General features: G+C 39.4%; 1 protein-coding gene across 12 annotated transcripts in view; it reads left to right on the top strand.

The window, feature by feature from the left end:
• Positions 1-26,480, top strand: part of ptprfa (protein tyrosine phosphatase receptor type Fa) — a 206,338-nt gene that overhangs the window by 149,397 nt on the left and 30,461 nt on the right. For 8 of the 12 annotated variants that reach the window (XM_053232122.1, XM_053232121.1, XM_053232120.1 and 5 more), the window contains 9 exons: positions 16-321; positions 3,813-4,006; positions 9,815-9,932; positions 10,461-10,756; positions 12,339-12,657; positions 14,511-14,608; positions 17,076-17,338; positions 20,155-20,236; positions 21,636-21,851. In XM_053232122.1, the coding sequence (XP_053088097.1) occupies positions 16-321; positions 3,813-4,006; positions 9,815-9,932; positions 10,461-10,756; positions 12,339-12,657; positions 14,511-14,608; positions 17,076-17,338; positions 20,155-20,236; positions 21,636-21,851 (1,892 nt within the window). The remainder of the gene's footprint in view (positions 1-15; positions 322-3,812; positions 4,007-9,814; positions 9,933-10,460; positions 10,757-12,338; positions 12,658-14,510; positions 14,609-17,075; positions 17,339-20,154; positions 20,237-21,635; positions 21,852-26,480) is intronic. The other 4 variants (XM_053232128.1, XM_053232129.1, XM_053232130.1 and 1 more) reach the window with 1 other exon arrangement.

Below are 26,480 nucleotides of genomic sequence, written 5' to 3'. Positions count from 1 at the left end.
CCTCCACACCCACAGCCCCATCCGCCCCTCCTCAGGACGTGCAGCTTCTCAGCCTCTCTTCTACCAGCATCAAGGTGAGTTGGATGGCGCCTCCTGTTGCCAGTCGCCATGGGAACATTGTCCGCTATTCCCTGGCCTACCAGGCGCCCTCGGGGGAGGACCAAGAGCGCCATGAGGTGACGGACATCCCTGCCGATGCCACCAGCTATGTGCTTGAGGACCTGGAGAAATGGACATTGTACCAGGTGTGGGTTAAAGCCCATACTGATGTCGGGCCAGGCCCTGAGAGCAGCAGCACCTGCATCCGGACTCAAGAGGATGGTACGCTTTCTTAACCGCCTCAAAAATCTCTCCACCTCCTTCAAAACTTCTAACTTCTTCAAAATCTTCCCAGCTGATCAAGATTGCTTTACAACTTAGAGTTCTAATAATCCATTCATAATCTTCCAACTGCTCCTGAAGTTCTTCAATATTTTCTAAAAAAAAAAAAAATCAAGAAATACCATATTTTTCTGTCCCTTTCAATCATTCCAAATCTTCTTCATTTTTTTCAAAATGGATAAGCCCAGAACTTATGATTGCTTCTGACTTTTTATAGAACTTATTCTAATCTCAAGCTTCAACTTCCATCGATTTTTCAAAAACCTTTCGTCTTCATTCCTTAGAACCGCTTCCCAGCTTATTCTAACCTCCCCGAAGTCTTTTAAAATATTTCTACTTGCTCCATCGTACCTTATGACTTTCAAATGTCTTTTTAATCTTTCCAATTTCTCTGGAAGTCATTAGAGCTGCTTCTAAATTCCGGAGCACCTCTTATACCTCTTATGTAGATACTTCTGAACTCCTTTCAGCCTCTTTTAAAGTTTTGTAGTTGCTTTATATCCTTCCCTCCTGATTCTCTGACCTCCTGCTTTTTTCCCCCCTTCAGATTCCGCCTACAAATGCACAACAATTCTTTACACAAAATCTTTCAATACATCTTCCACTTGTTCCAGAGCTGCTTACAACAGACCTAAAATGTGGTCTACTTTCTTCAAGATCTTTCAGAAACCTTCTTCTTTTTCCGGAGTGTCTTTAAGCTTCTTTAACTTCATCTTCTTTCAATTCCTTCCTAATATTTCATTAGCTTGTTATTAGCCTTGCTCCAGAACACTATACAGCTGATTCAGAATGTCTCAAAAAAAGCTGCCATGTTTCTAGCAACAGTGTAAAACACCACCCTCTGTCACTCTCTGGCAACTCTCTTCTTGCTCTTCTTAGGCATCCGGTATGATGCCTGAGTAGATAAGAGGGTAGCGTTGCTGACTCACAGCTCCAGGGTCTCAGGTTTGATCCTGAGCTTGGGTTACTGTCTGTGTGGAGTTACATATTCTTCCTGTGTCTGTGTGGGTTTCCTCTGGGTTTTCCGGGTTCCCCCACCTCCCAAAAAACACAGCAGTGAGTAAACTGGGCAGTGCTAAACTGCCACCAAGTGTGAATGAGAATGTGAAAGTGTGTGATGCCCTGTGATCCTCTGCAACCCTCACCGTGATAACACGGTTACTAAAGATGAATAAAATATTATTCATATAACAGCTGAAATAAAAAATAATGAGACAGAAATAAATGGAAAAGGAAGAGAAATGTGTGTGTGTGTGTGTGTGTGAGAGAGAGAGAGAGAGAGAGAGAGAGAGAGAGATGTGGTACGTGGTGTGACAATCAAACAGCAGGACTGCAGCTGTGGTTTATTTTGCGAGATGTCTGGGATTAGTGAGCAAAGGGTGAAAGGTCAGAGTGGCAAGCACCCTCACTGTTATGTGGGCTACATCAGGTGTGTGTGTGTGTGTGTGTGTTAATGCTGCCTCTGCTGTGTGTGCTGCACTCAGCACTTTGACTGACAGCTGAATGGATGACAAAGCATGAGTTCCACGTTCTCTCTCTGTCCGCATCCCCCGTTCTTTCTTTCTTTCTCTCCTCCTTACTTTTTTGCCCTGATTCTCGATGCATATCCTGCAGGGAGAGCATTTTTCACACCGGCAAAGCAATGAGGCTGAGCTGCTTAAACACACACCTGCTTTGATTCATCCTGCTTCACTCTTTGCCTGCAGTATGTCACTTTTCCTCCATCACCTGGGCCATCTGTGTTTCTTTCAGCGGTGTTATTTGTCAAACACTGTCAATCCTTATTTTTCAAGAATCTATCATTTTAACATCTTTGTTCCTAACACAGTGTTAACTGTTGTCATGTCTTCTTCTCTTCTGTGTTATTGGTTTTACTCAGCAAAAACACGTAGGAATTATATTAGCAAGGAATGATGGAAAAATAATATTTATAAAAAGTGAATTATCTGGTATAATAAAAAAATATGTTGGTAGTAAATGAAAGAGAGAAAAAGAGAGAGAGACAAGAGAAAGATCACCACAGAGCAAAGAGGCGAGAGCAGAAAGTGTGTGTGTCTGTATGTGTGTGTGTTTATGCATGTATGAGCCTGATAGGTAGATAAATGAAATAAACTAAAGCAAAATAAAATAAAAATGAGTTCTCCTGTCCGCAATACACACACATCATATTAGTGTGTGTTTCTGCACAAGCCCCACCCATTGCCCTCCCCCTGCAGGTCAAACACTGACTACCACCGCCAGGCATACACATCAAGCTACATCATTCCAATTTAAAGAGGTGTATACACATACACACACACACTGCAGTCTGGGTGTTAATGCCATGGTGATCTCAAAGCACTAAGCTCTTTAACCTCTCACGTTGCTTGCTCTGCCTCCTCCGCCTCTATTGACCAGCATTAACATCTACATTGCTGCTGATCCGCCTTATCAACAACAGATCTGTATTCATCTCCAACTCTCACAGGATCTGCTAGAGAGTGTGTGTGTGTGTGTGTGTGTGTGTGTGTGTGTGTGTGTGTGTGTGTGTGTGTGGGTGGGTGGGTGGGAGCACCAACTCGCCTCCGCAGGAGCTGCTGATGAGTGTGTGTAGGTGGGAATGTGAGCTCGCCTGCTCACACTCACACGCACAAGCAAAATGCCATCTATAGACACAACTGAAGATATATATATATATATATATATATATATATATATATATATATATATGTAGATAGGTAGGTATGTAAATAGATAGATAGGTAGGTATAGGTAGGTATATAGCTGGTTGGAGATAGATAGATAGATAGATAGATACATACATACATACATACATACATACATACATACAAAGATTACATAGATACATTGGTAGACACTCAGCTCCAGAATTATAGTCAACCTTCCTGAAAATGAGCAAAGATAAATGTACAATATAAAACCTGGGAAGGTTTTTATTTTCATAAAGACTTAAAGAGAGACAAAAATTAAAATAAGGAAAGGAAATTTTTAATATCTTCAATATTCAAGATTCTGCACTATTTCTAGGACCCTATTTAAATTTAAGCACATTTGTGATACTGATTATGTTAGCTCCCTTGTATAAAAGGTCAGATTTTTTTGAGTCTTATATCTTCCATTGAAGCAGGTGTTCAGACAACACTAGTGGATTTGATCGAACATGGAGTCTCGAAGTACACGCTGTCATTAAAGCAAAATATCTACTAAAGAATTCTGAAATTCATGTAAATATTTCTAAGGTTCTACTTTTCACTCAGGTTATTCCTGGTAATATCATTTGTAATGAAAAATGTTGTATTAAATTACAAAATCATTATTGCCCAATAATCTGAGTTGACTGCAGACAGAAAGGCAGCAAACAGACAGATACATATGTGGACAAATAGACAGAGGGATAGATAGATGTGTGTAACTCTTGGTCTTTGCTGTAGTGCCTGGAGCTCCTCCGCGCAGGGTGGAAGTGGACGCAGTGAACTCTACAGCACTCCATGTGGCCTGGAAGCCTCCACTGGTGCAGAAGCAGCATGGAGAGATTCGCGGTTATCAGGTGGTTTACTCCCGTGTGGAGGACGGAGAACCTCGAGGACAGCCCACTATTCTGGACATAGCCCTGCCCGATGCTCAGGTAACACCTACAATGACCAGCTGGCCTTGCTTCAGTCCAAAATGATGTATAGTACGTTAAATAGTACGCCAAAGAGTCTTTTGTAGCCACCATTTGATAATGATGAGACATTTGTGATGATGTTTATTTGGCAATATAGCACAGTGGCTTGTGTGTAGCATGTTCACAGTGGACTGATTATTGTGAACTGTTTGTGTAAGTGTGTATGCCTACGCAGGGTATATGATTTGTGGTTTGGGACACAGACGCAGTGGAGACACGGTGAGACTTTTGTGAAGTGTGCTTAAATTACCAGTAATTACTACTGTATATTTATACTATATCAGTTATTCACTATGTGGCGCACAGTTTTTGGGAGTCCATCACTGTAGTCAAGCCTCAGATTGTGTATTGTCTATTGCACTAGCCACTGTTAGTGCAGGTAACATGTTCACACAGAAATTCATTGAGATGTAGCTTCTGTGCTAGAGCCAGTGAAAATCCCCTCAGTAGTCTTGGCCTGCTTTTAGTCGGCGTCTTTGTGATTTGAAATTTTCAAAATGACAGATGCACCAAGGCTTATTTGGGGAGCAACAATAACACTGCTGGTTAAGTCATCTTGCACTGAACACAATCCATCATTGTCATCTTTAACATAATTTCCCTTCAGTACAAAACAGTTTACTGAATTTTCTTTCTCTCAGGTCTCAGTCCAGCAGTATTGTTTACATCATGTGCATTTTAACTTTGACTAACTCCATTACAAAAAAGTTAGTGTTTAAATTAAATGAACCCAATTAAAAAATGCCACATAAAATAACTCCCAGTATACAATCTGAGACCTGGCCAGCTAAGCTTATTTTATCTTCATTGTCTTCACCTTCATCTTCTCTCTCTCGCTCTCTCTATCTCTCGGAAAGGTCACGCTAGTCATCAGTGTGCCGTTCTGCTCGTCTCATTTTGTTTTCCCATCTTACTGCAGCAGATAAAACTCTCACCTCCCATTTCCACCATCATCTGCATTCCTCTCTTATCTGTGCGTGCAAAGAGACCCCCTTGCGCACCTACAGACCTACACACACACACACACACACACACACTCACACACATGCTTACTATGGAGTGATGATGTTTTGGCCCTGGGAGGAGTTTACATTCTTCAATAGTGGACGAGACGTGAGGGAACATGCACACACACTCACACACACACACACACACACACCTCTGCACTTCTTTACTGTCCCCATCAATCTCCATTGGTTATTCAACCTCTCTCTGCTTTTTCTGTCTTTCTTTCTCCAGTCTCTCTCTCTCTCACTCCCTCATCTCTGTTTTTCCCGTCCTCTTAGTAATTTTTTTTTACCCTCTATGATTTATCTTTTTCTTTCCATCTCTTTTTCTCTGTCTGTTTCCTTATGTTTATTTTTCTCTGTCTGTTTCTCTTTCTTCCTCTTTCTTATTCACAGTCACTGTGGTCTCTCTCTCTCTCTCTCTCTCTCTCTCTCTCTTTCTCTGTCATTCTCTTTGTTTCCCTTTACCATCTTTCTTAATTGGTTATTCACTGTCTCTCCAAGTCTCTCTCACTCCCTTGGTCTCTTTTTCTCCTTTCTTGATGTCTCCTAATCAGTCATTCATATTGTTTTTGCAGTTTCTCTCCTCATCCTCTCTGTCTCTGCCTCTCTTTTTGTCTCACATCCTTCTCTCATTGTTTGTGAAATGATCTCATGTGGATGTGACTTTTTCACAGTGAAGGAGAAAGTGCCATGTTTCTATGTCATTCTCAATTTGCTCTTCTTTTCTGTTTCTTAATAGGCACTTTTTTTTCTGTCTGCATGGGAATCAATGAATAGCAGTGTTCTGCTGTCTGTATTGAAAGGCCAAATGAACTGTGCTTGGTGAGAGAGAGAAAGAGAGTGATGGAGAGATGAGATTAATTTAAGACAGCCTGTGTCACAAATCTGTGTGATGTGTTGGGCATGGCCTGTGTGTGGTGCTGAATCATTTTGAGCAGCCTGTTTTGTCAGGTTGGTGTCCTTGTCTAGTGGAAGAGAAGTAGCTATAATCCAGTTTTTCTGCCAAACTCTCCCCATGAATAGTGCAGGTCCTATTGCTTTTGCTTACAAGCTCTGAAACAGAGACAAAACTAAGATTGGAAAAGGAGCAATGGCTGCATTTTGTTGCACATACTTCTGAGTAAAGTCCCTCACACAGCCATTCACCCTGATACAGACAGTTTCTTTTTAACAGTCATGTCTTCATCCTGCTCAGTCTAATTAGAGGAGATGGAACAGGTCGATTTGAATGCAAAAGACACTTCACCATACAGAGATTTGAGTAGTTTTACATATACACTCTGGAGTTCTTCTGTTGTCTACTAGTTGCTAGGGTTAAGGTTAAAAATTGATATTTACTAAAAATTAAAGTTTCAAAAACTGGGACTTACAAAGTGTTAGAGGTTTAACAACTCGTAATACGCATGAGTTAGTGCCCTAAAAACTGAAACTAAATGGAGTTATGAAAGTTAACTTAGTATAAATTCCCATGTCTCTCTCCCCACTTTACAGTTCCACAATCACTCATCATTTCATTTAGTTGAGGGGGGTCTGAACTCACAAACCAAGATTTAGAGGGGTAATAACTGACTGTAACCTAAGGTTAGAGCCCTAAAACTAGTAGTCATTGAGTTAAAGCCTTAAAACCTGGGACTAATCCATACCTGTTGACCTAACTGTAAAGGAAATGTGGAGATGGGTGGGTCCTTTTGTTGTCTTTGTAAACTAGCAGTGACCATTTTTGCATTCATTGGATTTGCATTCATGGCAACAAAGGCAGTAAAACCAGTAAAAAGTCTTGACTAACTATAGTATGGCAACCATAAGATAAAGCCTTAGGGCTTTATTAAATTACTGAATGAATGAATGAATGAATGATACTCTTATGGCTGTATCCATCAGCAAAATAAGTCCAAAAGTTACATAAATATTTACATAGGAAAATTATGTGTATTTAGAAATGAGTTCTGCAGATGCTTCTATCAATTTTCTGGGCTCCTCATTCAGATTATTCAAATGACCTGCATGTGGCCAGCATTTTCCTGAGTAGAAGTGTCAGAGGCAGCATTTTTCAGTGGCATCTAAATCATTGCCTTTAAACAAAAACATTAACCTTTTATGCCCCAAAAAGCAAGGATATAAAATGTAGACTGAAGAAGGAAATAGCTTTTGCTGTCAAATGTCATACGTAACATAAAAGCAAGAGACAATTTAAATATGAAAAATCAGAAAGAATAATTGGATGATATATGAATGAGAAAATGGCAAGCATTGAAATAAAAACATTACATTAATCATTTACATTAATCACTGCAAATCTGGTTTAATTCAGCAATATGGCTTCTACCCTCATTATTTGGCAAGTTTCTATTATTTTTTTTTTATTATTTTCTTATATTATGCATTGACAGATGATTGGCCACACAATTTAATGAAGCCACAAAATCAAGGTTATAAAATTGCGGTGTGTGCACTGGATGTAGGCTATTTCATTAGCTATTTTGAGTTGTTGAATTAATAAAATTATGAAAATATTTATGTTAATTTGATGTGCTCTCCATTAAATAAAATGTGCTGACAGTTTGAAGGATAAGCTGACCAAGCACTCATCAGTTATGCTTGCAGCTCATTTGAATTCTCTGCTTATGTCTCTGATTAAAATGCTGCCTCCTCTCATGTCCTCTGTGCAGAAAAAAACTTTTAGTGGACTTTCAATGGATGATACTACTAATTCATTAATGTCATATTTATGTATTTAATATTGGCCTCAGATGACATTATTTAGGTTTTGAGTGTATTTCAGTGTGACATATTGTGGTTATATCAGAGTTTTTAGATTGTGACCACCCTGTTCAGTTAAACACCACCCTGTGTGTGTAACTCTGAATAGCGCTTAAGTCTGTAGTTACATCTAAAGTTTGAATAACAAGCACAATTTCCATAATAAATCTTCATTATACACGCTTAACTCGACCCATAATGAATACAACAATAACACCCATAGTACGTATAATTAACCTTAGTTATTTGTATCTGTACTCTGGTAATTATAATGTAACTTTCTTCCTTTATTGCATATTTATATTTTATGCTGGAATATTTATGTCCTTTATCTCACTGGAATTTATGTGACACCTGCACCAATAAAAAAGGCCTTCTACATCTTGTACTTAGCATTTGGAAAGGAATAAAATTATTACATTTCATACAATATGTTGAAAAAGAATGCACTCATATTTAATCAGTGCACTGTTTCTATGGACCTTGATTTTTCTGTGAGCTCTTTTACATAAATAAATAAGAAGTTTAATTTATGTAGCACACAAGGTCACATCTCAAAGATATTCACCAAAGTAATACAAAAGAAGTCACACATTTAGACTGAAGTGACCATAGTGGAACGTATCTCTCTCTCTGGCTTTACTGGAGTCCAGAGTTTAGAAGTAAACAAGCTTTATTCACAATGCAAAGAAAGATTCTTTCCAACAGGTTTGAATAAATATAATCAGAGTACATGTCTCTTCCTTTCCTCTAGATATCTTTACAGCCATGACTGAATGAAGTATACCATTGCCAAGGTGTAGGCAGTACAGTACTTTAACTCTCTCTCTCTCTCTCTCTCTCTCTCTCTCTCTCTCTCTCTCTCTGTCTGTCTCTCCCTGTGATATGGAGATTAATGAGCTGTGACTGTGATATCACTCCAGGCAGATAAAGAGTCTCCTCTCTCACATATGGTGGCTGTGGTTAACTCCATGCTGGTTAGAGTCTCTCCGTATCGGCCTTGTCCCAATCTGACTTGCCTTGCTCAATCTGCCTAAGATGAAAGAGACTGTTTAACTCCTAAAAACTAATTAGAGGGAGGAGAGGCCCCTAAGTGTTAAATGAGAGACAGATTTTCTCCTGCTTTATCTCCCACTTTAAGAGATTTTAAAAATGCGAGATAATTCATTTCTCCATTTCTTCCAACCCATTTCCTATGTGGACTCAGCATGACGGCTCCGCACTCAGTCTCCGCATGCTGTAACATCAGGCAACTGGAAGCAGCTGCAAATGTTGTAAATGTTTAAAATGTTATGTTTCAGACATATTCAGAGTCGATGCAAGAAGCAAGACATATTAATCATTAGGCTGGTAATATAATGAATGTGTATTTTTCCTAATATAGGAACCTCCAGAATAAACACAGACACCAGAATATGTCTTACATTACTGTATTAATATTTGTTCAATGTGTCCTCCAATACTGTATTAACACATGTTCATTTGTCCTCATTAGCCCTTAGTTGAACCCCTCAGCCATCTTAAAGAAACTGTTTGGCAAAAAAAATCAGTGTAGCACAATTTCTACTTGCCACTAATGTTAATTTTACCAGCTCATTTAGATTAGTCTTAGTTTTAATATTCTGATGAAAATAGATTTTTGTCATGTTTTAGTCATTTAATTTTTATACGTTGTAGTCTAAATGTACTTGACAAAAATATACTGCAATTTTAGTAAACTGAAATTGAACTTTTTTAGTCAATAGAAACTAAAGATTTTAGCTTTTCCCCCATCAAATTTCCCCAGGATATTCTTTTTATATTTCTAAAACTGTCACATCTGTTTACGAGTAGAAGTGTATTTGAAGTGCATGATTAACAACATTAACAAGTTGTGTTCACATATGGGAAAATAATAAAATAGTGTCATGTTGCTATCAAAGTGTGTTTGCTGATATTTGCTGACAAACACACACAGAGTTTCAGACTGATATTTCCCTCTGCTCTTCTTCCTCAGGAGGCCTACATCACAGGGTTGCAGGCAGAGACATCATACTCAGTTACCGTGGCAGCGTACACAACTAAAGGTGATGGGGCTCGGAGTAAAGCCAAGGTGGTCACCACTACAGGGGCAGGTAAGGGTGTGTTTGAGTAATGTGTAAGATGCATTTATAATGAATATATTAATAAGTGATTCATTACACATATTTAACACCCATATTCAGCTTTTGTGAGCAGTAGATGAAGCATTTACAATTTGTCATTTATCACACTGTTAATTTTTGCCTGTTTATTTCATTAATATTTAATAGTTTTAAATTCACTCACTGTCTAACAGCTGTTTATTACAATGCCAATAAGCTCATAAGGAGGATTGCTCATAAAAAGATAATGTGAACTTACTGTACCTAGCGCTTATGTCCTGTTAATGAAGATAATGATCTTTAGCCACTTATCCATGTGAAAGTTTTATTTTATTACTTCTTTATTTTATTACTTAGGTTTCACTGATGTTCACTTGTGCATGTATTATTTGGTATTGTCTGAAGAATTATAAGCTAAGTAGCATGTCAGATTAGCTAGATTAAGCTATCTAGTTTACTAATGTATATGTAGTGTCTATACAGCTCCACTGTGTGTGTCATTTTGTCTCTTTCTCTCAGTGCCAGGTAAGCCCACTATGATCATCAGCACTACAGTGGGTAACACAGCTCTGATCCAGTGGCAGCCTCCAAAAGAGACGTTCGGCGAGCTGTTGGGCTTCAGACTGCAGTATAAACGCCAGGACGACAATGATAATGATGACAAAGATGACAATGATGAAGGCTCGTTCATCACGCGCCACTTCATGCGCACCGATGACCACTTCACCGTCACCGGGCTGCTCAAGGGCTCCACTTATAGCTTCAGACTGAGTGCCAAGAACCGAGCCGGCCACGGAGAGGAGCACGTTAAAGAGGTTACAAGAGTCACAGTACTGGCTTTGAGTACCAATAATGCATTCCAATAACGTTATTATAAAGCACCTACAGTATGTTAAGTTGTCCTGTCGATTTCCCCTTGGTTGAATGGTGGCTGCCATGATCCATTCATGATTTTTAGTTCAGATGAGAAACACCACTAGGATAAATAGCTTCTAAAGCTAACTACTTAAACAGAGCAAACAGAACAAGCTAACTGTATTCACTGTGCACACCCACCACAAGCACCAACCATATCTGCTGCAGGATGACAGGATAGGATAAAACCATAGATATACATTTTTCTATTTTTGCATGTCAGACAGTAAATGTGAACTAACTGCAGGTAGGAACTAAAGTTGCAATGTTGACCACAGTGATCGGGGGGCCATTTGAGCCAGTCAATTCAATTTGTCGCTTTACTATGTCATACCTAATTTGCATTGATTTGAGAACATCTCAGTTTAACTATCACATGTCGCATTGACGCTTGCCATGGTTGCTGAAATTACAGCTCTGTGTCGGGCACGTAAATAGAAAACGTATGGTCAACTGTTGCTTTGTCACCCGCTAGTGTGAACAAAATAGTACTGTAGGGTGGCACTACTGGGAAGAGCTAGGAGTGCACTGCAGGTTCCCCTTCAAGGGACTCTGTGAGGGCTATAGATTGGTTAACAAAAGTGAGTGATATGACTTTGGGCAGAAATTCCACATTCAACCACAAGGTCATGTCAACCATCAATGCTTGCAAGGTGAGCTTATCACCAAGGCATGTAGCTCCTCACTCTTTATGCTGAAGTGATTGCTAGCAAAAAAAGGCAGTCTTTAGAGAGACTCATTTCAGTTCGCCTTATATAGTCTTATAAAGGGAGTGCTTATAAAGGAAATGACTTCAGTACAAGACCACATCGGATATTTGCAGGAATGTAGCAGATGAAGGTGCCTTGCTCCCTTCAGAAAGGCACCTTTGTCTTCGTGACAGGTTTATGAGATTCCAGTGAGACACTGTCCACGGTGCTATAGCTGCAAGCAGGTCTGATCTGTGGATTGATTGCTGAATTTTGTGCATTGTGGGCAGGATCAGTAGACAGTGAGGCCAGTCATGAGCCAGTGCACCCTGACCTAGTGCACTGTCCTACTCTGCTAGGAAAAACCAGAGTAGACAGGGAGTCGATTTGGCATCGGTGAAGAGGTCCATCTGTGCCCTGCCAAACTTTTCCCAGATCTGGAACACCCCTTCTGGGTGCAGATGGCACTCTCCCAGGCATATGTGCTGTCTCCACAGTGTGTTCTGTTGACGCTGTGGTTAGCAATCCTAGCATGTATGTTGTGTAAAACCGCTTGTTCTGAACCACAGAGTTTACTCTTTTGATTGTATCTCTGTGCAACATATTGTAATGTTTACACTGCATGATTCTAACATGTCCCACATTGCCGTATAAGTGGCAGCACCTGCTACAGGGCACAAGATATAGTTTTATAGTCTGGACAAAACCATATACTTGGAAATACACTTAATATATTTAAGATTATTATGCTTTGGAAGTATAGTGTTTCACCTTCCAAGTGTTTTCACTTTAGGTCACAACCCCTGAGGACACACCTAGTGGTTACCCACAAAACCTGAGTGTGGTGGGATTGAGCTCCACCTCAACAACTCTGGCATGGGCACCACCACCCCTGGGGCAGAGAAATGGCAAAATTGTGCGCTATGATATTGTGTACCGTGACATCAACAGTGTAAAGAATCAAACCAACAGTACAACAGAGACACGCATGAGCATCAGCGGCCTGAAGCCTGACACTACCTACGACATCAGAGTGAGAGCCTTCACCAGGAAGGGACCAGGACCTTTCAGCCCCAGCATTCAGAGCAGGACCATGGCCACATCTGTGCCTGGTGAGACATACACACACACACACACACACACAGAGTTATTAATACTGAGCAGAACAGATGGTGGTAGCTGAAACACTGTGGCAGGACAGGCACGGCTTGTGCTTACAAACACACACACACACACACACACACACCTGTATACAGCCTAAAGGACAGACAGCTATGAACAATTTACCTCTGTGTCCTTCAGTCATTATACCATGATCATTTAAAATACTCATATCTGATTGGCTGTCATTTCTGATTGGCTGGCAGGTGTCTATTAATAGCATGAATGTGCACAGAAAGGAATTATTTACAGGCCTCAGTGCATAGAAATGATAAAGTAAAAATAAAGAATAGAGCAAGAGAAAGCCTGCTGAGCCATACCAACCATATAACGCTAGCCTATTGATATGTCAGGAATAGTAAGTTGGCAAAAATAAAATGACTATGAGGTTACTATTTTCAAATATAAGGAAGTGAAAAAGGAAAGGGAAAAAAGCTTTAAAATGTGGTGAAGTATCCGTGGGATAAACAAGATAAGGATTATTGAAGCAGTGTGGTGCTCTTCACTTTCACTCATCTGATATCAGGCCACTTCATTGTGTATTATCTCTTATATTTGGTATAATATACTCAAGTACAGTTGTCTTGTGATGTACATAATAGTGTGTGTGTGTGTGTGGTTTTGGCATAAATTTAAAAATTATGACTGTAAACACTGCTACAGTGAGCACTCCATTATGGAGGAGGATTGTAGTGATGTCTGGTGTGAGCAGATGGGTCGTTAATAATAATAATAATAATAATAATAATAATAATAATAATAATAATAATAATAATAATGAGACTTACTTATATAGTTCTTTTCTGGTCCCTGGAGGACTAGTGGTTAGGCCACAGCGCTCTCACCGCTGTGGCCCGGGTTCCATTCCTGGCCAGGGAACCAAAACCAGTGCAACGATGCGTTCTCAGTGCTGGTCCCAAGCCTGGATAAAATTGGGGAAGGTTGTGTCAGGAAGGGCATCCAGCGTAAAAACTGTGCTAAATCAAATACGTGGACAAGTGATCCACGATGGCGACCCCTAATGGAAGCAGCCGAAAGAGGAACAACAACAACTTATATTTTCAAGCAGGGTCAAACAAAGTGCTTTACAGAGAGTGTGTAAAAGATAAAACAATAAAAGAATGAAAACGCAATAAGAGGAAGGTAAAACAAGTGTAGAATAAAACCCTGGGGTAACAGTCCACTAATTGAAAAACAATAACAAGTAAATTGGTTTTAAGTGAATATCACAGAAGATCACCAGACCGCAAACTCCAGGGATGAGAATCATTCATTTATTTCATGGAGTTCTTTGCTTTGGTGTTAAGTCTCAGTTTGAACATGTTTATGCCGCAGGCAGAGACTTTCCCCTTGGACTGGGTGACTGAAAATCTTCAGTCTTTAATAAACCAGCCTTATTAAGAGGTTTACCAGTGTTATGGTTATAATACAGATAATCGTAATATCACAGAAGCAGGACCAACAGACTAGGGACCTCATTACACCAAACACTAGAAACAAAGCTAGAGACTGCACCAGGAAACCACACAGAGACCTGCAGATGCTGATGTCACATTTTACACTTGGCTGAATAACAACTTTAATGTTGCTGTGTGTCTAAATAATTTGCCTAAATGTTGTCTAAAATGTGTTTAGGTTGCCCTTTTCCAATAAAACAAGGCGTGATGACATTTTAACATTTAAATTCATAATTTATCTAATGTTTAAAGTGCCTACTCAAAATGAATGTGTGTGTCTGTGTGTGTGCGTGTAAAGAATAAAGAGAGTTTCAGCATATACTCAGTCTATGACTTCTTTTCAACAGAATTTGCCAAAAACTTTGGGGTGAAAGCAGCAACAAAGACCTCAGTACTGCTCACGTGGGAGGTGCCTGAAACCTACAAGCCTCAAGTGCCTTTTAAGGTGACTCACACACACACACACACACCAAATAGACAGAGCTGTATCAATAGAAAATATACACCGATCAGCCATAACATTATGACCACCTGCCTAATATTGTGTTGGTCCCCCTTTTGCTGCCAAAACAGCCCTGACCCTTTGAGGCACAGACTCCACTAGATCCCTGAAGGTGTGCTGTGGTATCTGGCACAAAGATGTTAACAGCAGATCCTTTAAGTCCTGTGAGTTGCGAGGTGTTGCCTCCATGGATCGGACTTGATGGCCAGCACACCCCACGGATGTTCAATTAGATTGAGATCTGGGGAATTTGGAGGCCAAGTCAACACCTTGAACTCTTTGTCATGTTCCTCGAACAATTCCTGAACAATTTTTACAGTGTGGCAGGGGGCATTATCCTGCCGAAAGAGGCCACTTCCATTAGGGAACACTGTTGCCGTGAAGGGGTGTACCTGGTCTGCAACAATGTTTAGGTAGGTGGTATGTGTCAAAATAGCATCCACATGAATGCCAGGACCCAAAGTTTCCCAGCAGAACATTGCCCAGAGTATCACACTGCCTCCGCCAGCTTGCCTTCTTCCCATAGTGCATGCTGGTGCCATCTCTTCCCCAGGTAAACGATGCACACACACCCGGCCTTCCACATGAAAATGTGATTTATCAGACCAGGGCATCTTCTTCCATTGCTCCGTGGTCCAGTTCTGATGCTCACCTGTCCGTTGTAGGCACTTTCGGCGGTGGACAGGGTCAGCACTGGCACTCTGACTGGTCTGTGGCCATGCAGCCCCTGTGCAATGCACTGTGTGTTGTGACACCTTTCTATCATAGCCAGCTTTAACTTTTCAGCAATTTGTGCTACAGTAGCTCTTCTGTGGGATCGGACCAGACGGACTAGCCTTCACTCCCCACGCGCGTCAGTGATCCAAAATCACAATTTTGGCCTTGTCAAAGTCTCTCTAATCCTTACACTTGACCATTTTTCCTGTTTCCAACACATCAACTTCGAGAACCGACTGGTCACTTGCTGCTTAATATATCTCAACCCTTGACAGGTGCTATTGTAACAAGATAATCAATATTATTCACTTCACCTGTCAGTGGTCATAATGTTATGGCTGACCGGTGTACAGGCAGACATGTGGATAAATAGCTTTACTGACCTTGGAATGGCACCACCCAGTTAGACAATGGTCCAGAGCAGAGGAAACATCCTCATCACTGCAAAGCACACACAGCAAAAATAATCAAGCACCACATTCAGTTTGTACTCTACAGACACACATCAGGTCCACCAACAACTAATAAACAAGAAAACAACACAGCAAAGCCCTCAACCGGAAATGAAGTACACACTCACAGTTGCACTCAAAATCATATTCAGTGTGATTAAGCTATAACACACCCACGTAGTACACTCGTCAAAGTCCGTTAAAGAGCTGATGAGTTGAATCAGGTGTGTTGGAGCAAGAAAAATAAAAAAATATGCATCCCAGAGCTACTACAGGACCACTGCTGAGAACTACAAACTCCTGATGCAGTGTGTGTGTGTGTGTGTGTGTGTGTGTGAAAGCAGAAGAGAAAGAAAAAAGCAGAGGTACAGATGGTACACTGAAGGTCAGAAGAAAAAAGTGAGAGAGGGAGAGAGGCAAAAGAGTTCACTCATGTCTGTTCCCAACATGCATGTGTTAATGTGAGCGCCCTCTTCTGCCTGATCCTGTATAACCACCAGAGTGATGATTAGAGGAAGAGAAAGACAGACAAAGGCATGCAAAAAAATAAAAGAGAAAAGGGAAAGGCAGATAATTAAATTGAAGGGAAATTAAAGGGAAAAGCAAATAGTGGCAAGTAAAAAGAGAGGAACAGACAGTCAGATAGAAAGATAAAGGGAAGACATAGAGACAAAGTTAGACATAGACAGACATTCACTTATAGGCACCATCTAGGGTACATGGCAAAAACTTTAGTTAATAAATGTAATAAATAATTAGTTAATTAGTAATCATTTTAAAACCTTCACCCATAATTCCTATTCATACATTCACACAACTCTCCCTCAATTTCAACATCTTGGATTATGACATGTTTTAACAGTATAAGGTACAGTAGTTAGCGAACCCATAACCTTGTGTTAGTTAATTGCCAAACAAATATATACAAATGGATTATTTATCACAGTAAAGCCAAACGAAAGTCATACACCTCTTTTCCCTTACCATCGATGTGGTTTTAGATCCGGATGTAAATGTGGCTCCAGTAAAGGAGTTAATTTTATCCACTGCAGCCTGCGTCCAAGTGACAGTCCAGCAGTAGTAGTGTTAGTGTCATTTAATTCTTATATAATTTAAAACTCAGATGTTTAACCCAAGTCGCTGGCCATGTATAAACACACTATTGGCTGTTTTGTCACATCAGCCGCAGGGCTTTAGTGAGCTTGTGTATCTGTGTTAACATGAGCACCCTCCTCTGGCAGATCCTGTATAACCAGCAGAGCGTGGAGGTGCAGGGCGATCTACGGAGGAAACTGATCACCCGTCTTCAGCCCGACACCGAGTACTCGTTTGTGCTGATGAACAGAGGCAGCAGCGCCGGAGGACTGCAGCAGCAAGTGTCCATCCGCACAGCCCCGGACTTGCTTGACAAAAAGCCCAGCCGCTCGGCCCATGAGTCTGCTGTGGGTGGAAGAGTCACTCTAACCTTGCCCACAGTGACCGCCAGTGCCTCTGCACATATCAGGTCTGCACCATACACCCACTAAAACACACACAGACAGTCACAGGCACATGGACATAGTGTGCACATGGTGACTTACTTTTTATAGACTTTTATGCTCAGCTTTATTTCAAATGATTTAAAACAGATTTCGTGACTGCCACACCCTCAGAACCCTTTGGTCTAGGGCAGTGCAGGGATTTGAGATGATGCAGTGGTCTGGACAGCAGAATCCAAAATAACCTGACTCACAAATCAATGCTTATCTTACAGTTTTGGTGCAAGATTCCACTGAATCCCTTTGAGATTAATCTCTTCACAGAGGGATCTATTACAGGTGATTTTATTTCCATGACAATCTGCAGTGTTTGTGTCTCTCCCTCTCTCCAGTGGGCTGATACTCTTAGTCCTGTGTAGATACACATTTTACACACAGATGTTGTCTCTTGCACTGGGAAACATTTTTGTCTGCTGCTACCTGCTGCGTTTAGTCATACATTTAAATGCTTCCTGCAGTCACAAGGTGATAAGAGATTTAAAAGCATCTCTCAAACCTCTTCACTGGGAACTCATTAGAAGGTAAAAGAAAATTAAGCCTATTATAAGAGCAATATTGTGAGCAGGCTGTTATAATGACAGCCATGGGTAGAAAGCTTAATTTTATATTCACAAAGGGCATTGGGAGATTCAAATTTATTTATTAATGTGTTAATAAAGCTGTGTAAATGTTTTCCTAGGCTAAACTGAACTAAGAGTTGCCAGCAGATTTCCATAAATTTCGGTAATGTTGATTTGACTTTGTTCTCATGTGCATGTGTTGATAAATACCAATGACCTATAAATTGCCAAGCTCATTCATGGCACAGCTGATTTACATTGAGTAACACCCCCAAAACTCCATAAAAGGCAAAGCTCACAGAGCTGAAAATGACAACCTGATGACAAAATGGTGCACTAAATTTTCCACTAATGCAGCTCAGCCATCGCAGCGTGTTGGCTACCACAGACACAGACTGACTTTTCCCCTTTTATAGGGTGCCATTTTTTTGTCCTGACTGAGAATCTGTCTTAATTTGTGAATTTGTTTCAGATTGCTTTCTTTCAAGTCATTATTATGGAACAACTATTTCACGAAATGTTTGTGTGTGTAATTGAAATAATTAAGATATTTCAACTAATCCATATACAGTATACATTTGCAGTAACTCAGCAGGCTCAACATGTGTCATGAGTCTTCTTATATGTAAATTTACACAAACTCATGCACCTGTGAACGATTTAAAAATAAATCTGGTCATATCCAGCTTGATAAATGAGGCTCACTGAGTTCTAGAAATAAATTAAATATATTTATGACCTTGTAATATTCTCCATATCCACACCAATGAGACATTCAGCCAAAAATACAACAAAAACAGATCTTAGATTGACATAAATCAAGAAAATATATATATAATAAAGTAAACATCATGTGTGGGCTCCATTTACATTTGTCTTTTGTGGATCAGAGGCAACAACAGAATAGAGTAGATGCAAACCATGAGTGACACAAACATCCAGGTTGGAAGGAGAAGACCTCTCATCTTGCCTTAATTCATAGTCATCTAGATGCAAGGAGGAGAAATATAGATCTCACACTGGCTGAAGTTATTTAGCTCTCTGTGTCGTGTTCACTCTCTCAGAGTTTCAGAGATTTATGTGGGCAAGATGAGTGTGTGATTTCACTGCAGTGGAATATTGCTTTAGTGTGTATTACTGTCCACTACTACTGGGTCATCCTCAAAGCCTGCTTGTATTCCTTTACCCGTATTTGTTCCATGCTCATTCCAAGCTCTTAAACAAGTGGCTTTCCTTCACTTTCACAGCGTGTTCTCAGAGCCTTTTGTCTAGGGCAGTGCAAGGATTTGAAATAATGCAGTGGTCTGGACACTGAGAGACGGCAGCAGAATCTAAAATAACCTCACTTGTTTGTGGCTCACAAAGCCAGGGCCCTATAACCTCTGTGATTTGAAGAACATGAACAGAATCACAGAATTAAGGCATAAAAATGTATTTCAGATATAAATATGGAAATGAACAAGGTTTGGATCTTAGCTGCAAAATACATATCACAGAAAATATTTCAATGATTTTATAGCACCATAGCTCAGCTCATAGAGTTAGTAGTCCAGCCTTTGATAAAAACCAAAAATGGGGAAGAAATCCAACAGATTTCATAGTGTTGTATAAACCATTGATTATTTAACAACTTCTAGTGCAATGCTAAATTAAAGTTAGATTTAAAATACATTTACTGTCCTTACTATTGATCAGTCAAAAGTAGCCTGATGTTATTTGAATTTGCTACTAATGCAAAAGCTAGAGTAAATAAGCAGAGCTGTTTTTTATTGCAATGGTAATTCATTAAATATTAGCTTCAAGTCAGAAAGTCAGAACGGCTCCAGAACGAATGCAGAGTGCACGAAATAACCAGACCCAATCTCTTACAAATGCAAAATCAATAAATCTAGTTTGGTAGCTCAGGCCGTAAAATGGCATGTAATTTTTATCCAGGTGTAGCTGCTGTAGGCAGCTGAATTACATACACACATACACAAGAGAGAGAGAGAGAGAGAGAGAGGTTCTCGGTCTCAGTGCTGGAGTCTGAGTAATAGAAGCTATTTTTTTCCCTGCTCTAACACATTACTAAACTCATAAAAGGATTTTAATTATCCAGATTCTTACTTTGGATAAAACCTAAAAATTCACTCTGTATATCTCTACATTCTTGATTGAATCATAGAGGCTGTGCCTCATTCACCGGGACTGACTGTTTATATCCTGATGTGTGTGTCCTGCAGGTGGTACTACATAGTGGTGGTGCCCATGAGTCAAGCTACATTGCGCCACTGGGAAAGTCCAGAGGACATCGACCTGGATGAGGTGTGTGAGCACAGGGACATGTTTATATGTGTATCTGAGTGTGTGTTAACTCATGAGTGATATTGCATGTGTATGTATGTATATAAAAAACAATAGATAGATGGAGAGTCTAGTGGTCTGTCTAGCTGATGGTCTATATTTGTCTATTAGTCTCTCTCTCTCTCTGTGTATCTGTCTGTTTGCTTGTCTCTCTGTCTCTCTTTGTCTCATTATAACAGTAGGAACAGTAAAACACATGAGCTGTGGTTTAGACACCCTGTAGTATTTCAGCACTTTGATAAACAAGCCTTTTTAACAAATTCCCTTTATTTCTTCTGTGCTGACGCTGTAACTTTCTGTTCTGACTAAAAGCCTCCTCCTTGCTCTCCTTGTCACTACAGAACTCTTCATTTTTATTTCATTTATGTTATTAATACAGACAGTGTGGGGCTCAAACACACTCTCTTTTTCCCCTGAGCTCACTTTCTCTCAGAGCTATACTATGTGGGGTTTTGAATATAAATGAGTGTCAGGCTTGTGAAATAAATATGGCATGATTGTATGCAGGGCTTCAGCAGCACCTTTATCATGGCTGCTCTCTGGGAGCACGACTCTGTACAGCACACACACACACGCATACAAATCAACAAACACACAATGTCTCTGTCCGTTTTCACATTCTCATTATACTTTAACACCAACAATTTCACTAATAATGAAGAAGCCGAATCCTTCTCATGCACGAGAGGTTAATTACAGATGGAAAGATGTTGTGTATATTTATGCTGGACAGATTGAATTGATTTGAAAGAACACTTCTGACAAAAACAAGCAGCTCCAGTGCAAAACTAGAGAAGCAAACTTCAGACATTGAACATGTCTTAGCTACTATATTTGCGGTAAGAGGAAAATTGTGTAATTTTCATGTTTGGTCATCTGTCGCCTTAAAGTAATAGATAATGACCAGGGTGTTGTACAGCAACATCAGATGAATAGAATAGATGATAAGAAAGATCATTGAAAAGACAAATAAAATAATTCATAATAAAAACTGGGCTGGCTCATTAGAATAGACATATATTCTCAAGTTGGCTGTGTGAGCTGAGATAAGTTGCTATTTATTGTGGTGTTGAGCTCACAATCGCTTTGTGTGAGAGAGAAAGGGGGGAGGTGCAAAAAGAGAGAGGCTTAAGAAGCATTTTTTTATAGTGTGTGTTTGCACGTATGTGTGTTTCCGTGTGCAATTTTATGTAATTATGTGTCTATGCATATAATGTATGTGTTATTTTGTGTGTTTGCCTACCCACACAGTTGAGTGTGTCTGAACATGATTTTCTGTATTTCTGTCTGTATGTGTGTATTAAGTGTATTAAAGGTCTGGATATATGCATTCAGTATTGTGTGTGTGTGTGTGTGTTAGTTGTTAGAGGGTGGTGGAGATTCAACTGTGATGAAGAGGAAGAGGAGGCAGAGTGACGACTCCCTGAAGCCATACATCGCTGCAAGGCTGCACACGCTGCCGGAGAGCTTCACACTCGGAGACGAGCGACACTACAGTGGCTTCTACAACAGAGCACTGCTCTCTCAGACTCAGTACCGAACCTTCATCATGGCTGCTCTCCAGGAGCACGACTCTGTACGAAACACACACACAAACACACACACACACACTATAATATATATATATATATATATATATATATATATATATATATATATATATATATAGAGAGAGAGAGAGAGAGAGAGAGAGAGTGCTCATGCCATGCAGAATCTGCAAAATGTTACTAATTTTTTTTTAAAATAAGAGAGAGAGGCAACACACTATATTAAGAGCCAGGGGGATGTAAACTTTTGAACAAGATGTTCATTAGTAATTTTCATTAGTTTGCTTAAAGATCTTATTTTTTTCATTTAGTACTGCCCTTCAGAAGCTACATAAGATATTTACATGTTTCCCAGAAGACAAAATAATACCAATTTACACCAGTTATCCTGTGCAAAAGTTTACATCCCCCAATTCTTATTGTATCGTGTTGCCTTCTTAAGCATCAGTGAATGTTTGCACCTTTTGTAATAGTTGTGTACGAGTCTCTCAATTGTCCTCAGTGTGGAAAGATGGATCAACTATCACAAAACATAAAAACACTCGTTGATCATCCAGGTAACAACACACACTGGTTCATTTGTGTAAATTCAGTTATTATTGTGTCGTGTGGACTATATTTTAACATCTGTTATGTGAAATAGCTTATTCAGGGCAGTACTAAATAAAAACAAAATGCAATTTTTAAAATATTTTTTGAATTATTATTTTGCAGATTCTGCAAGGCGTATGTAAACTTATGACCCCATATGTACATATATATATATATATATATATATATATATATATATATATATATATATATATATATAACAATGTCTCTTTCCATTTAATTTTCCAGCTAATAATGAAGAAGCCGAATCCTTCCCATGCACAATAAGCTAATGACAGAATGAAAGACCAAAACTATTTATAATGTTCCCTATCTCTATTCACATGTTGATATACAGAATATAGAGAGGAATATTGTAATTATATAGTTGTATATAAAAATATTTTAAGCATGTTATTTATATACACAACACTGAATATAAATTAGAACTTTTATACAAATATAAAAGCATACAGTAGACAAGTATCTGCTTTGACTTGGGGGTCAAAACTTAATATCTCATCATCTTAAAATCAAAAATTATCAGCTATAACCTTATTATTATCATACCACATCAAGAATTTATTTTTTGGTAAAAAAACAAAAAAACCTAAAAAGCACACAACACTTGGTAATGTTTAGTTTAATAATTATTAAAGGCCAGTTTGGGATGTTGGAAGGCTGTCTAAATGTGCACATTTCGTTCATCTAAATTCCACTGTCATGTTATAAAGAGACAAAATGTCACTGTAAATTAGCAGCATTTATCAAAACAAGCTCTTGGGATGAACAACAGCAGGGCAGAGAGAAAATCAAAAAGCCATTTGGCTCAGAATAACCGCATCCATCCTTCAGAGATTTAGAGAATAACTGCATCCATCCTTTTTATTATTTAAAGAAACTAAAAGTGCTGGAGATAGGAAGAGAAAAGAGAACAAGGTTCAGGTAGTTGTGACTGTGACCACAGAGCAGATGGATGAAGAGAAAGAAAAGGACAGATCAAGTGTGTGAAGGTGGAGAAAATCAGCAGTTGAATAGTTACTATATAACTATAATGTTAACAATATTACTGTTTTAGATTTCTGCTTCATGGTATGTTTCTCATGTTTTGTCTCTCTCTTGCATGCACACACACACACACACATAGCTGCATTGGTAAGTGGGGGACTTTAGTGAAAAGGCATGCATTAGTCACTCAGTGGGACGCATTTCCATCAGATAGAGCAGATGAAATCGATCAGTGTGAATGCTCTCCTCGGAGACAATCGCTCAGGGCTTTCAGCTGCCAGCACTCAGAGCTTCTGTTTGGAGGTTGAGGTTGTTGAGAGAGTTAGGAAGATTTACTTTACAATACTTAAGTGCTTAGAACATTTTTGGATTATAGGAAATAATCTTTTTTTTTTTTTTTTTTTGACAGTTAGACCCACATTTATGCAGGACCAGCACAAACTGTGCTGCTAGCATAAAATTAATCTACTGTTAGATGAATATTAGCCCTGAAATAGAACAACACGACCACAGGGTTAATCTGTCAGTGCTCTGATGTTAGCTCAACATTCATTTGTGTTTATCCCAGCTTTAAGCTGATTTAAGCCTGGTGTTAGGCCGTTGGTAGAGCAGTCTAAATTCAACATTAATTTGTTAGTGGTCTGAAGTTAGCCCAATGTTAGCACAATATTAGACTGTTGATTTGTCTGATCTTAGCAAAAGCAATATTTAGACATTAGCCTGACAATAGCTCAACATTAGCCCAAAATTAGTCTGACAGTAGTCTATTAGCCCAAAATTAGTCTGACAGTAGTCTATTAGCCCAAAATTAGTCTGACAGTAGTCTAATAGTAGTCTATTAGACTGACATTAGCCTGACATAGTCCAAAATTAGAGTGCCATTAAAGTAACATTAGACTGACAAGACTGACATTAGACTAACTTTAGGTTGACATTAGATTGACATTAGACTGACATTAGGTTGACATTAGACTGACATTAGACTAACTTTAGGTTGACATTAGACTGACATTAAATTAACTTTAGGTTGACATTTGACTGACATTAGACTGACATTAGGCTGACATTAGACTAACTTTAGGTTGACAATTGACTGACATTAGGCCAACATTAGTTAAACATTGGACTGACATTAGTCCAGCATTAGTCTGACATTAGTCCAGCATTAGACTGACATTAGTCCAGCATTAGTCTGACATTAGTCTGGCATTACTCTGACATTAGTCCAGCATTAGACTGACATTAGTCCAGCATTAGCCTGACATTAGTCCAGCATTAGACTGACATTAGTCCAGCATTAGTCTGACATTAGTCCAGCATTAGTCTGACATTAGTCCAGCATTAGTCTGACATTAGTCTGGCATTAGCCCAACAATATTCTCACATTAAGCTGACATTAGCCTTACAGGAGAAGTGAATAACTGCAAATACTGCCAGTTTTAGGCTGATATTTACCCAGCATTAGTCTAGCAGTAGCTCAGTGTTTGTCTGACATCAGTCCAATGTTATTCTGATAGTATTTTTAAAGAATCATTATTTCAAAGTTAGTGCCAATGTTAGCAGCACCGCTGGAATGGAGTGCTATTTAAAGGCCTGCTGTCTAATGGGCTATCTGAGGGAGCACAAAGCCACCATGCATGTGGATGTTTAAAGGGAATTACACCCAGCAAATTGATCCACTTAATTTTATGTGACACATGGATCAACATGACTCGTAACAAACAAATTTATCAAGGTGCAAATGAAATACCTCCTCCTGGGCAGGCTCAGACTCAGTTTTTGACAGAATGGAGTGTGTGATGGTTTCTTAATGACTGCTGTAGCCAAGAGAAGAACTGGTATTCACTGTGCCTCCCTGTGCACTGCATATGAATAATATAAATGACTAGATATAAATGTTGGTATAGTATATCGTAAATGTTATTTATAATAATAAATGTTATTATTTTAGATTTAAAGCTAAAAGAGAAAAGGTAAGAAATATAGTGAGAGAGTAGGGGTGTTGTCCTAAAAATTAAGGCTGGGATCATTTTCTCTGTCCCCTACCTACTCTCTCAAAAGTATGGATGATTATTTCCATTTTTTACACATACACATGGCTTTTGAGAAAATGACAGAAACTCGGAGCTAAGATATTGATATTATATTGGAAATAGAAGAATGGGTGCATCCCTAATTAAAACCTACAGTATATAGAAACATTGATGTGTAGGTGTTTGTTAGAGCACACAGCAATCTTCTCAGTTTGTGTCTCTATGGAAAGCTCTTAACGGAGGAGGAACTCACCCGTCTGTCTCTCTCTCTCTCTCTCTCTCTCTCTCTCTCTCTCTCTCTTTCTCTCTTTCTTTCTCTAAATCGCCCCAGTGCTCCAAGCCTGCAGGTTGCACTCTAATGATTCACATGCCTCTGCAGTGATGGGATTTTTTTAAGTTATTTTTTGGTTCCTGCTGACGTTTCCAGAGGGAATAGAGAAGGTGTCGCGCTGATGGGATTCATCCACAATGGGTCACTGATGCGTATCCTCCTGCGCTCAGCAGGGTGGAGGAGTCAGCGCCGCCCTCCACACACTCTTCCCCGCTGTTCCTCTCCATCTTTCTCTGCTTCTGAGAGGCGTTTCTAAAGCGATTAGTGTAGAGAGAGTTTGGTGGTCGCTCTGCAGCTTTGAAGATTTGCTGGGTTTGACTTCCTCTGGAGAGTAACTCGCTGTAATAGAGCTCTTTCAGTACTTGTGTGTTCAGTCAGCAGCTCACAGCTATCTGCTATTAAGGATAGCCAAACCATTAGTGGATGTGAAAAAGCTTTTAGTTCTTTCAGAAAAGATGGTAATTTTTCTTTGTAATTTTTCTTTGGTCAAAAATGGCCAAGATATAAAGCTATAAAGTTATAGATACTAGTTTAGCATGATGTAAGTTTGTTTCAAAAATACCATCTATATTCATGTCCAGGGGGGTGGTGCTGGCCACCACCATCTACTGAAGCTGACAGTTTTAGAATGATTAATTAAGATTTAACAGATGTAGAAATGTCTCTATTGTTTCCGCTTGCACGTTTTGTGCAAT

Source organism: Pangasianodon hypophthalmus, chromosome 2, assembly GCF_027358585.1.
Source record: "Pangasianodon hypophthalmus isolate fPanHyp1 chromosome 2, fPanHyp1.pri, whole genome shotgun sequence".
NCBI lineage: Eukaryota > Metazoa > Chordata > Actinopteri > Siluriformes > Pangasiidae > Pangasianodon > Pangasianodon hypophthalmus.
This window is presented reverse-complemented; position numbering and strand designations above follow the sequence as displayed.